The sequence below is a fragment of the Bidens hawaiensis genome, unplaced genomic scaffold, assembly GCF_021521415.1.
Source record: "Bidens hawaiensis isolate Kalapana, Puna unplaced genomic scaffold, B.hawaiensis_p1.1 tig00025445_1, whole genome shotgun sequence".
Lineage (NCBI taxonomy): Eukaryota > Viridiplantae > Streptophyta > Magnoliopsida > Asterales > Asteraceae > Bidens > Bidens hawaiensis.
The window spans coordinates 149,887-163,778 of record NW_027494069.1 but is presented as its reverse complement, the minus strand read 5'-3'; the positions used below and the strand labels follow the sequence as shown (position 1 = coordinate 163,778).

Sequence of the window (13,892 nt, the reverse complement as noted above, 5' to 3'; positions counted from 1 at the left end):
TAATTTGGGCTTTTGGTTGGCCAAGTTATGGGCTTCCTATTGCTGATTCTTAATTTCTAGTCCGATAGAAAGCATGCAGCCTGGTGCCTTGTTGTTTAATCGTTGTCTTCTCTAACGGTTGCTCCAATCCACAATTGGAAACTCCGATATGCTCTAATTGCTACTCGGGTCCCACCTTGGCTATATAAGGTCATCTCGGGTATGGTTACAGGGGATTTCCGAAAGGCATTCAACTCGGTCGATTGGGTCTTTCATTACTCCATACTTTGACCATATGGGTTTTCCACTTTTCCTAGCAAGTAGTGGAAAACAAACTTTCAAATGAGCTACTGAATTCATCACATCATGATACATTCACTTTCAAACCATGAAAAACTCTCACCTAAGACGAATTAGATGAGTACGTACTTTCCTAGTTGAAAAATGTTCTTTTTCTTTTACTTGTTACAGCATGTTAACAATAAAAGCAATACTATTTTTTAATATATCTAGTTATCTAATTATATACTATTAAAACTCTACTTACTATTGTCACACGTTCCCTTTCTATTGGTTCAAAATACTATTTTCAAAAATATCTTGCATTCTTATAATTTCTCGGTATTAAAATAACTCAAAAGAATTTCAAAAATCACATACCTCTGTAATGGGCCCGTTTATAACCCATGTTGCAAATTGCACCACCCATTTTCAGTTTCAATTCCATATACAGTAACAAACTAACAATTATATTTTGACCCAAGAATTACAATATTCAAATCATATATAACGATTAGGCAAATGTTCTACTTAAGGGCACAAAGAGCAAAGCCAAAACTACCGATTTCCAAATCGTAGAGGTTGGAATCCCATAATTCCCGTTTCCACACAACCCTTTCAAGAAATCCCAAAAACATAGTAACATCAAAACACTACAAAACATTTCCCCTAGCCCTAATTCTAAGGCCTCTATCCAAATTTCGATGTAATCTACCTTTAATAACTTTAACACACCATTAATCAACGCAGTCATGTTGATAAATAGAATGAAGACACCTGGCACGATTACAGGTGACTTGTCATAGGTAAACCTACCAATACTTTTTCCATCATTATCATAATCCGACTTATACTCCTTTCGTGTTATTTCAAAAACGGGTTTTGATAAACCCACGAGCTTCAACATCATAGTCAAAAACCCAAAAAACCATGCGGTCATAGCAGTCACTCTCCCCATTCTTTGTAAATTCCACCATTTACGTAGTGGTAAACCTTGACGTTTACTCTCCCACAAAAGATAAGAGTTATAAATGAAGAAAATACCCCCATGGATAATAAAAGCCCATTCGTTGATTCTTGGCAAGAAATGTGAGCCCGTTAAGATAGAATATGCTGGAAGAGATGCATAACATATTTCTACAATTGATCGTGGTCCCCATAAACATATCCAATAGTAAGCAAGTGCTTGTCGGAACCAAAGCTTTCCTTTTATAGTAAGATATAACGGATTTTTATCGGTGAATAAGATCTCAAGAACCCCGTTAGCCCATCTTTTTTGTTGGGCCAATGAGCTTGGGAATGTTGATGGTGTGCAACCGAGAAACGCAAGTGGGTCAGTTGAGCAATTGATAGATTTCCATCCTCTACCATGGATACTAATTCCTGTGAGGATGTCTTCTGTCACAGATCCATAAAGCCAACCAACCTGATAATAGATTATTGATTTATTAAAATAATATCATAACTAAAATGTTTTATAATGTTTTAGCCTATTTAGTTTATACCCTATTCTTGTTGAACTTATGCTAGACTAAGAGACATCTAGTACTCTAATACCATGTAAAGATAAACGAGTGGTTCATCGAGATAAATACTACAATACATATACATGTATTATAGACGGAGTTTCAAGAATCCAACAATGATTAACTAATGAGCATACGCAGGCTAATGATAATTCATATTTAAATCATTAACTGTTAGTAAAATTCAAGATATGGAATGACATATAAGTGTCAGTAAAATTCACTGATACCCTTTTACCTTTTTGCCCCAATGTGTACAATACTCATAGCTACAACTCGCAACACGTGTTGCTGCCTCGATTAAGCTAGAGGGACTCTTTCGATCTTCTACGTTTTGGTTTGATCTTGATAATATCTGAGCAACTGATTCTCTCAATTCAAATGATTTTCCAAAGACTTTATGTAGATCTTCGCTTCTTATATTTCCTACTTAACAAAAGAAAATACGAGGAGTTAAGCATGAATACGTACACGATCCAACATAATAAAATAGGAATATTAAACAACTTTTAATTAGCATACCAGTTTCCATATTATCATGTGGAGATAAACCATAGATAACCTTTCGTCTATGAAAACAGTTTGATCCTCCATAGAAAGGCCCTTGAAGTGATGCTACTCCATTATCTATATACTGATACAAATTATGTGACAAAAATGATTGAACTGATTAATTCTAGTGATTGTTTTAGAAGTAATAGGATATTTGGATGTGCATTTTTTTCCTAGAAGCTCGATGTACATCTATTTAAATAATCAATGGAATTATACGTTAAACCAAACATGAAAAGCTAATTATTCTGACTTTTAGTCGATCGGATTATCAGTTCCAAACCGAATTATGCAACAATCCCCCTCCTCAAAAGAAACTTATTTTCATGTTTGATGATTTGGTTACTTATCGGTACCTCTCTAACTAAATTGGGAGGCCTATCCTATGCACATGAATTAGAAAAGCAAAAGCTTAAATAAATTAAATATACACACATAATAGTTATCGAGCTGATTCCCAAACGGGTCATCCTTCAATCCATCATAAAAAGCTTGAGGAAATGCATAAAAACCACAATCTTGATCATTCTTGCAATCAAATACCATACACATTGCATGAAAAAAAACTTGTGGATTGTTTGCATACATATCACAATCTACATTCAGCATCAGGGGTGCATTTGTCATCACTCCTGAAACTCGAGTCTGCTCACCAATTAAAAAAGATAGATTAACACATTAAGATGCATATTAATACTATCATTACTTTGTGTTTTTGCTCCTTAATTAATAAATAATAGGCTTATGTATATTAGAACAGTTTCAAGTAAATAAAATTAAAATGTACTAACCAAAACATTCATAGCTCCAGCTTTGTAATGATGATGATGTTTAGAGTTTTTCTCTCTTGAGATGTATATTAATTGCGGTAGGTCTCTGTTCTCAGATATAACCTACAACAATTAACAAATCTTGTAAAATTAAAAAAATAAAAATAAAAATAATCCTTTAATAAAAATCCTAGGTAGAACACTTTAAAATTGTCCAAAATCCAAATCTAATAATATGCAAAAGAAAAAGTTAATCCCTCAACATAAATCTTGAAGCCCATATATGCTGTGCAGATGTAGTTGTATTTCTTTAATGATAGCAAAGCAAGCTATCTTCAATATCACTTAGTAACTATTTTACTGTTGGTGTTCTTTCTTTTGTTTAGATTTACAAAGATATAATGTGTCACTTCTCATTGACAGCACTATTGCAACCCATACATGCTTTAACTCTAGTATTCACCCACCAAAATAGCGAGGGTTCAAATCCCGCACTACATATATATGCATATCGAATGATTTTAGTTAATAATAGATTAGGTGACGATAAAGAAAGGATTCGCGTGTTACATCGATATTGTTCCTCAAGTTCAACTCAGACATGACATGGTAGTGATTGTCATTATGCAATCAAGCAAAACTACATTATCACATCATATCAATATCAAAGCTAACCAATAAAATGTTTCTGATATTTTTTTTGTCACATTGGACGTTTTTATCAAACTTTCAAACTTTTGCTATCATTGCTAAGCCCGAATTATTTTTTATAAATAAATTATATATATTCTTATGAAAAAAAATATCTCTTTTTTACGTTTAAACTCAATTACTCAACTCATTTAAGTCTATTTTTTACAAAAAAAAAATTTTGCGCAACCCAAATCAGAACTAAGTAAGCCAACTTAAAATTTTAATTATTTAAACCCAACAAAAATATCCTTTTACTTAAGGCCTAAAAAGTTTTAACAGGTTTCGAAGACACCACTGGTTAACAGTAAATGGGATTATGGTAACGGTTGGACATGGTACCTTGATGATAGCTGGATGGTCTGACCTATTAACATCACAAAAATCAACAAAATCTGAATCACGATCACAAATGAAAGGCTTCTTATCAGATGCAAGCTCCATCTTCTTGCAAAGATTGTCATATTCATTCTGTAATCATACACATAAATACAAATAAGCATGTGAACTTGTTCAATGTCAGGCAATAGTCATTGATGTAACAAAAGTTTACCCCCAAGAAAACTCCATCACCCACATTGGGTCCCAAAAATTTACAAATTTAAAATTTTGCAATACTTTATAGTTAGAAGTAAATAATTAAAGAAAGTAGATTTACTTTTAAAAAATTCCAATTTACTACCTTGATCATTTTCAATTCATGCTGGAATTCCAAAGGATTATCTTCTAGTTGGATGGACTTGGAAGTGAAGTATCGAAAGGGGGCTCTAACTTGGATATTATACTTTTTGCAAAAAGGTAACCAAAGTTTTGCAAATTTTGTTGTCTCTACAAGTGAGTAAAAGGTAACCGGCGAACACGCGTCATCTGATAGATAAAGAGCTAGCTTGTCTGTAGGATAATCCACCGCCAACAAGGATAATACGGTATTCATTGTTAATATGCACGGTTCTAGGATGGGATCCGCGGTGGTGGCAAAGACATCTACTGCCGGAAACTCAAATTCGTCCACCCTAAAACAAATTTAGCCACATAAAAAGAAAAAAAAAAAGATATCATTTTGATTTTATGGTAAAATCATAAAACATTCATGTAGTGTTTTTTCAAACAATAAAACAAACAAGTATTAAACATTTACTTTAAACATACCAAAACCTACGAATACTCAAGATAACAACGTTTGAAATCAATTTTACCTTTTTAAAAGTCGATCAGGGTATGTCTTTGTTGAGCATTGATTCCATTTGATACACACACAAAGAATCCATATAAAAGTGAACCACGACTCGCATATAAGAGCCAACGACCACATGATATAGTGGTTTTGGTCTTTGTGTAAAACGCCCCGGTAAACCAGCATCGAGACAAGAAAAGCAAGAATTACGAGCTCTATGGTCCGGGGTGTTTTATTGCTATGGACTATTGTTTCTTGTAGAGGGAGACACGTCGGGTCTTGAGTGTTTTTAGCCATAGTGCACCAAAGCTATTAAGAATAGTTATTTAGAAGAGTCGATGTGTGATAATATGTCAAGTTGTGTGGAAATCAGTTTTGATGAGGATTTTCCATTTAAAAAGAAACATCAAAATGAAACCAAACAAACAAAACGAAGGGTAAGGTGGGTACACTTCATAGTCGGAATATGCTTTCTCCATCATTTATAATTTTATTTTATTAAACTTTAAAGATAATTAACGGTTACATCTTGTCATCTTGATGTTAGTTTTCACATTCCATCACTTATTCTTTTATATTTTTATCTATATCTATACTATATCTCCTTCCGTCACATTTTAAATATCCATTTTTTTTATTTTTGGTTGTCTCAATTTAAATGTCATTTCTATACATATAAATTTAATTTTCAATTGTGCTCTTACTATTACATATAATAGAGCCAAAAAGTAGTGGATTTTTTAGCCAAGGAAGAAAAATGGTTTTTAGTCATAATAACTTAAAAGACATTATTGTTATTTTACAGCTCATAAAATAAAATGATCAAACATTTCTTAATTTGTGTGGTTTGGGTCTCATGAAATTTAAAATGGGACGGAAGAAGTATAATATATGAGTAAGGGACCTCTTAAATTTTAAAAAGTACCACTCTTGTTGCATATAGTACAAGTAGCAATGCATATAATTTTAAGAATTTAGGGGTAAAATAGTCTTTGCTTATTCCAAAATAATATACAATAATGGTCCTTCAACTTCAATCAAGTTTTGTTAATATATTAAATAGTTACACATTTCCCCCTAATTATAAACCACCTGCCCCAAGGCTTTTTAACGGCCGTAACTTTTTCATACGTTAATATTTTTCTAAAAAATTACATCATAAAAACGAGCATTTTGTTCTCTTTAATTGAGTATAGTATTGATATAGTATATTATTTTTAAAAAACTAACATGTTACGTGATCAGTTATTACCGACAACGGGTCGGGCATGTTCGACTAATGGTGTTGGAACGGGTTAGGGTTGGAACATGTTAATATAAAAAGGGTTAATTTAGTTCACGTCGGGATGAGTTTAGATCGAAAGGGTTCATGTCAAAACGGGCTTCAGGTTAAAACATTTTCGGGTCAGAACATGTCGGTCAAAACGAACTAGGTTTTGAAATTACTGTACATTTCATCTTTGTTTCTTGCTTGTCGCCAATAGCGCGTTCAAGCATCAGTTACGTGGATGATATTGTTTATACATACCGGGTTGCTCGCGTATAGGCATTATGTGACGCGCTTAGCCGCTTACTAGCACTGGTTACACGTCCGAAGCCACGTTAAATGCGTATCACCTTCGGGTTACGCACATACCGTTGCGAGGTTACAAACGTACTAACATCGGTTGCGTTTGCGCATACACCGCTGCATCGCGCGGGCAACTGACTAGTATGTATATCAAACATTCAAATATTGCATGTAACTAGAATAATGAATCTATTATTGATTAAATAAGTGGGGGAGAGTTATCCTAAAAATAAATAGTTTCTTAGGAAGACTAGGAATAAATCATAGTAATTGGATTATGCTAATAAATTGTTGAGATTTAAAATTATCAAAAACCGACATAGTTTCCTAGAATTAGTCTTTCATCGTTATAAACAACATAGCTTCATAGAATTGTTCTTTCATTATAGGCAAGGCCGAACCTTAGGTAGGGCAAGCCGGGCGGCCGGCCGAGACACGTAAATTTTGGGGGCCAAAAATTTTGATATATATATATTTTCATACATAGTTTCAAATCTTTATCTATATACTGACAGCTCCTAAGTTCTCTCTCATGAGACACCATTGAATTAAATGCTCATTCACGCCCTCCGGCCACTATACCTCGAAGGTTCATATACCGGCGATTTTAATACAACGACCCAGTGCCTTCAATACAATCATTAAAACCATCTGTTACAATCACTTAATACATAATCAAGGCCTTTTAAACCTCCCAGTTTCTACTCGCAAACCCCATGTATCGTTGTTGAAATCGGAGCAGTTTATTAATTACTCAGGCGTCGGAGCATCCCAACGAATTGAAGGCTTTGTCGGTTATAAACGCATCAATGAATAAACCGACGATTGATTTACCTTAAGATCCTTTTTAATAACCACTGCTCCTGCCCTCTTTCATTGCCATCACCAGCCACAACCTGTTCCTGTCAACACCAGTGAATAAGGCGAGTTCTGAATGATGTCGATTTAGTTTTTAATCATTGCCTGTTAATTGATTTAGGGGGTTTCCGATTTTGTTTATGAAGGTACATTCACGACTGTTATTTATTGTATATGTACGAATCGGAAGCTTGAACATCAGTATCTTTTAGAGGTATACATATCTTTGTACATTTGTGTTTTGATGAATTAGTTAAGTGAACATTTTAATTCTGAAAAAAAATTGAAAAGCTTAATGTTATGAGAGGAAGCGGCATGGCTTCAATGTATTCATGGTCTTGCAAGAGGTTAATTTTGTAATATGTATAATGCTTTGCTTCTTTTACTTTTGTATGATTCTCATAATCAAAAGAATTTTTAATAAACAGTAGCATCTGCCAGTTTTGATTTAAATATTTTGTGCTAATTCATGTTATGATTGGTGATACGTATTTTTTTATGCAGTTGTTGCTGTTTGTGTTGGCTTGAATTGGATCGGATCGGATATGATACAACTGGTAACTTTTTAAATTAAAAGTTTTGATTTGTCTATCGGTAACAATTAATAGTGATACGCATTTTTTAAATTTTGTTCTAAATGAGAATGGCGTATAGCCTGGCTGCACAATTTTTCTTTTATTTTTTCCTAACCTAATTTTCACTACACCTTGTGGGTGTTCATTGCCCCCTGAGAATCTTGAATCTTGATATTTCAGGTCAAAAGCACCAGACCTTGATATTCTTTAGTTGGTTTTTTGTGTCAATTGAGGTGTTCCATGACATTTGTTACTTGATTTTTTTCCGTTTACCGCTTTTTTGTTCTTTATATCTCTTAATTTTCAGGATTTGTGCTTAGTGTTTTTATCTTTATTCCTCATTTTATGAAATAAATTAAAACTGTTAAAGCATATTGAAGAGTTGTAGTTAACAATAGTAATATTTAGCCGCTCGGATGTTTTCGAACGATTCTTCTGCATTTTTTTGACTTCGTAACTTTGCTCCAAAATATGGTCTAATAATTATTTCAATTTTTAATATGCTTTGTCGATCGAAAGTAGTATGCCGATATTGCCGAGGCTGTTTCAGTTTTGGGTAGATCTTTGAACACGTTTGGCTAACCAAGGCGTGTTCATGTAAACCTGGTGGGTCGCAGGTTGACCAATTTGAACTGTTTGGTTTTGAATCTTTTAGAAAATGTGTTTTCTCACTTAATGTCAAAAGTTATATTGATTTGAGTACCTCATCCTAAAATTAAAAGTTAAAATGGAAACTGATTTAAATCTATACCGAAGTACAATTATTTCATGTAACTAGGCATTTTTTTGTTGTAGAAAAGTTATTAACATATTAAAGAATAGTATTAAATGAGTTGTATTCGTGTTTTAGATTGATACTGAATTCTTGGAAGTTATAGCTTTTGGGCACCCGCACAATGTGGCTTTTAAAAAACCAGATATGTTCTTCATCTGCATGTTGAGGCCCGTTTCAAGTGAGATCAATACCGATGATCTTTAAGTTCAAGTAGCAAAGGTAAACCTGGTTGATTTTGTGTAACAATTTAAATATCAACCCAAGCAGACACAATAAAATATCTAATATTTTTTTTGTTAGGTAGTTGACCGCGTTAAAGGAGTTTGTTTAACAATCGTTAATCATAAGAATCAGCATGCTCAACAAAAATCATAGGCATTTGTATTGGTAGGATTAGTAACCGATATTGTGGAATATCGGTTCATAAAGCCGTCTCAAAGTTTGATAACAAGCTATCTTCCTTTTATTGTAACGTAAAGATCGCATTTGACTACTTTATGTTTAAGTGTACCAGAACTAGAAGTTGTTTTATTTGTATTATTCTATTAATAATATTTGTGTGTTTTTTGTCATGTAATTTTGATAATGTAAATTCTCAAGCGTGCCAACTGAAATACCCAAGGCTTTGAGGTAGTATGTATTGATGGAGTCTTTGCTTGGTTGTCTGCTGAGTGTAAAAACAAAGGAACATAACACCTTTCAACATAATGTGGAACTATGACAAAGGGCAAAGAGGTAATTTTAGATCGGTAAAAACAAGACACCTTGCACAAGAATGCTTGAAAGTAATTCAATAGGATTTTATGGGCCCTGCCTCAAACTGGTCTTTGCGTTTGTCATATTAACTGTAATACAAAATTAAGTAAAAAATAGAAAACCTTGAACACCAAAGTTAAGGGCAAGATGGGTACTTTTCTATGTCAGTCGAATCGGGATGACCTAAAATACCCCTCACCCAATTTATTTTAAGTCTTGGCTGCAAGCGAAACCTGCATATTGACTTTGAAACCACCCAAACTGGTCGTCGGTTGTATTACATGTATTTCTTATTTATGTAATTCGAGTTTTTTTGTTGTCAAAATGTAATTTTAAAGTATTAGTATGTTAAAAGCAATAAAAAATATTGAGAAAAAAAGCCTTTCATGTCAAACAAGTCGGTTCAAGTCATGTATACGTTTGTGTTCGGGTTTACATGTCCGCTATAATTTTCGGGTTTAGGTCGTGTTTGGGTTCGTTTTAAACTTTCGGGTTGGACCTACAACACGACTCTTTTAACACTCTTAAAGTGACACGCAACATAAGTATAATACTCAGATCGACGTGCCGTATAAGCCAAATTCCTGTCGTGTCCCTCCACAACAAGCGACCGTCTTAAAATTAAAGGTATCAAATTGGTCAAAACATGTTATAGCCAATATAGTAGGTTGAAATAGGTTGTTTTACAAAAAAAAATAAAAAAAAGTACCAAAATAGACTATTATATTTTCTAATAATACTAAGCATTATGAATATATTTTTCTCATAAACAACCGGCCATAGTTGACTTTTTTCTCAACTTTCACTTCTTTGATATAGTGGAAATGTAGAAATGGTTACAATAGTTGACCTTTTGATGGTCAAAACTGATTAGATATCAATAGTGATTAAAAGTTTTGGAATAACATAAATATCTCGGAATGCATTATTTGAATATTAATTAAACTATTTCATATTTGTGAATATTTAAATTTTCTGTTGTTTTCAATTTGTTTATAATACTTATTAGTGACTAAAATTTAGTTAAGTGTATGTTGTTAGTTACGTGTATGTACGTTGTTTTTGTTGGTTAAAATTGTTATTAATAGTGTTTTGATTATTTACAACTTATGATATTGTATTATTATTTTCATTGTAATTATTAGTATTAGTATTATTAATATAACTGTTTTAAGTATTAGTATTGTTATTTGATTATGTAATGCTTATGACACACCAATGCTATAAACTAAAAAACTTTAGTTAAACAAAACAATAAAATAAATAAACTAATAACGAAACTAACAGGTTACTCTATACTAATACTGTTTTAAGTATTAGTATTGTTATTTGATTATGTAATGCTTATGACACACCAATGCTATAAACTAAAAAACTTTAGTTAAACAAAACAATAAAATAAATAAACTAATAACGAAACTAACAGGTTACTCTATAGTATATCACAATATGATTGAAAAGTTAACATAATCGGGTACCGTCTTGCAAATTGTCATATGTTGACCTTAATCATTTCTCACTCTCTTTGTCTCATTTGCCTTGTTTTTACTCAACCTCTACTAAGATCTCTTGCATTGGCCTATAGCAAACTATGATATAGTCACGCACCGTACCGATACCATCAAATTCATGTAGCATCTCCGCCCCAAACCGAGCTCATACCGACTAAATCCGTGTTGTGTCCCCGCTGCAACGCGCGGGCACACTTACTAGTTATATATTAAATAGGTATGGATCTTAATCATCTTAAATATATTGGACCCAAAGCCCTTTTTATCCATAATCCATTATATTTATTGGGCCCAAACTAAGTTTAAAAACTAAATAAAAAAATAACGTTAAACGTCGTTTGAAAAAAATTAACTTATACATTTCGTTACTCGTTAACGCCTATGGGCCTTTTTATTTCGTTTCGGCCGAGGTATTTAATTTCTCGGAGACGGCCCTGATTATAGGTTGTAATATCACATGTCAAAAATCTATTAGTTATAACCCGTCAATATCACAGAAAAGAGCAAGATCCCAATCACGATCACATGTGAATGGCCTCTGAGTTGCAAGCTCCAACTTATTGTAAAGATACCCATATTCCTTATGTAATAATCATACACATACAGATTCACCAGTCAGTGCAAGTTAAATAAAAGGCTTGATTTTTAAAATGTTTCAAATGGCTACCTTCATCCTTTCCCATTCATGTTGGAACTCCAAAGAATCATCTTCTAAAGGGGTGGATTCTGGAGTGAAGTACCGAAACGGGGCTCTAACTTTAATATTATACCTTTTGCAAAAAGTTACCCGATCCTTTGCAAATTTTGTGGTCTCACCAAGTGAATAAAACGTAAGCGGTGAGCATGCGTCATCAGAAACTCAGAAAGATAAAGAGTTAACTTGTCAGCCGGATAATCTATTGCCAACAAAGATAATACGGTGTTCATTGTTATGATGCATGGTTCTAGGATGGGATCCTCAGTGGTGACAAAGATATCAGGTGACAAAGATATCTACTGCTGGAAACTTAGATTGGTTTACCTAGAACATATTTTGCCAAATAAACACAAATAAAAATGATTAAATTTTGATTTTGTAGTAAAATCATAAATATGAAAAGAAAATTTATTTTCTACTTGTTCAACCTACTTTTAAACGTACTAAAACTTAAGAACGCTCAATATTACAAAGTTTAAGGTCACTTTTACCTTTTTAAGAGTCGATCGGGGTATGTTTTCGTGAAACATTGATTCCATTTGATACACATACTAAGAATCCATATGAAAGTGAACCATGACTCGCATAGTAGAGTGAGCAACCACAGAATATAGTTGTTTTGGTCTTTGAAGAAATCTACCCGATAAACGAGCAGGGAGACAAGAAAAACAAGAAGCATGAGCTCTATGGCTCGGGCCATCTTGTTCTTATGGACTAGTTTTTCTTGTAGAGGGAGACAAGTTGAGTCTTGAGTGTCTGTAGCCATAGTGCACAAGAATCAGTGTGTGTTTTTGGCAAAGTCAAGTTGTGTTGAAATTAGCTTTTTATAGAGGATTTCCAAGAGTCAAAACTCAAAAAGAAGCATAATGTGACCATATTACGTATATTAGAATACGTATCTAAAAAAAGGACTTATTTTCTTCCACAGTGTATTTTTTATATCTTAGAATACGTATCTAAAACTATGATTTTTGATATTTTTATCTTCAACCAAATAAAATTAATTAGGTTTCATATCGAAATGTTACATCCATCGATCATCATCTTATTTCCCAGCACTTTTTATTTTTCTTATAATGTTCTTTATAAAATAAAAAAAAAACATTTAAACATTACGCATAATTAGCGTATTAAAGAAAGACACACAATATAAATGACTTAAATGAATATATGATTATTTATTCTAAAATATAATATGAATAACATCGTAACTAAAATAATACATTAATCAACACATACATTTTATAGTGAACAAGTTAGAGACTTCGTGCGTTGCGATGGCTCGGACTTAATTCGTGAAAGAACTTTAATGCTTGCGCCGGTTACATTGTAGAATGAAAATATGGAGTTAATAATATATATACACACCCATGACCTAGCAATCAAATGGTAAGATGTATGTCTATTCATAAATAAAATGATGAATTCAAATCCTTACTAGTGTAAGAGTATGAGAATTATAGGTGGAAGATTTTGCTGCTAAAAGAATCCATACATCTAATCTATGCCCGTTTTTGAGTAACCAAATTGATTTGCCCGTTTTTGAGTAACCAAATTGATTACAAAATATGATTAAAAAAATAGTATTAATATTATTATGATGTTTAAGATGATATACGTGAATACCCATAGGGTATGTTTGGCTGGAAGTAATGCATCCATGCCCGTTTTTGAGTAACCTAATTGATTTGCCCGTTTTTGAGTAACCAAATTGATTACAAAAGATGATTAAAAAAATAGTATTAATATTATTATGATGTTTAAGATGATATGCGTGAATACCCATAGGGTATGTTTGGTTGGAAGTAATGGAATAAAGATGGAATTGAATGGGAGAATGAATGAAATGAACAAGGGAATGAAATGGACCATCACCATTCATTTGTCTTGTTTGGTTAACCTATGGAAATGAAATGAAATGAATAATTACTTTATGTTGTTTGATATCCAAAAAAATTGTATGAAAGAAATAAAAATATTTCTATCTCAAAATATATTTTTTTTACAAAAAAAAAAACTAAAATGGCGACGGTGGTGGTAGCTCCGGCGATGAAAATGGTGGTGGTAGCGGTTAGGCGGGGTGGTTGTGGTGGTGGGGGCGGCGGTAGTAGCATTGGTAGTGATGGCGATGGTAGGGTGGCAGCGAAGGTGGTGGTGGTCAGGCAGTGACATTGGTGATG

General features: G+C 33.0%; 1 protein-coding gene across 7 annotated transcripts; it reads right to left on the bottom strand.

Annotated features, from left to right (window-relative positions):
* Positions 1-709: 709 nt before the first annotated feature.
* Positions 710-12,481, bottom strand: LOC143571613 (cellulose synthase-like protein H1). 7 transcript variants are annotated; one of them, XM_077056998.1, is made up of 8 exons: positions 12,204-12,481; positions 4,479-4,809; positions 4,139-4,267; positions 3,128-3,229; positions 2,772-2,981; positions 2,307-2,418; positions 2,023-2,210; positions 710-1,684 (listed from the first exon to the last, which is right to left on the bottom strand). In XM_077056998.1, the coding sequence occupies exons 1-8, from the start codon at positions 12,476-12,478 to the stop codon at positions 773-775; spliced, it is 2,259 nt and encodes a 752-aa protein (XP_076913113.1). In that variant the 5' UTR covers positions 12,479-12,481; the 3' UTR covers positions 710-772. The 7 variants fall into 7 exon arrangements, with proteins under 7 accessions (XP_076913113.1, XP_076913108.1, XP_076913110.1 ...); XM_077056993.1 differs by having other exon boundaries at positions 2,023-2,213; positions 3,128-3,217; positions 4,124-4,267; positions 12,204-12,478; XM_077056995.1 differs by having other exon boundaries at positions 2,023-2,213; positions 12,204-12,478.
* Between the last annotated feature and the right edge of the window lie 1,411 nt (positions 12,482-13,892).

What these genes read in the sequence shown, in the direction of transcription:
- LOC143571613 (XM_077056993.1), bottom strand. Translation starts at nt 12,478, where the DNA reads ATGGCTACAGACACTCAAGACTCAACTTGTCTCCCTCTACAAGAAAAA. An exon ending in ATGAATTGAAAATGATCAAG is followed by an intron (nt 4,268 to 4,478) that starts GTAGTAAATTGG and finishes GTATGATTACAG; the next exon opens with AATGAATATGACAATCTTTG. An exon ending in GTACACATTGGGGCAAAAAG is followed by an intron (nt 1,685 to 2,022) that starts GTAAAAGGGTAT and finishes ATCTATTATCAG; the next exon opens with GTTGGTTGGCTTTATGGATC.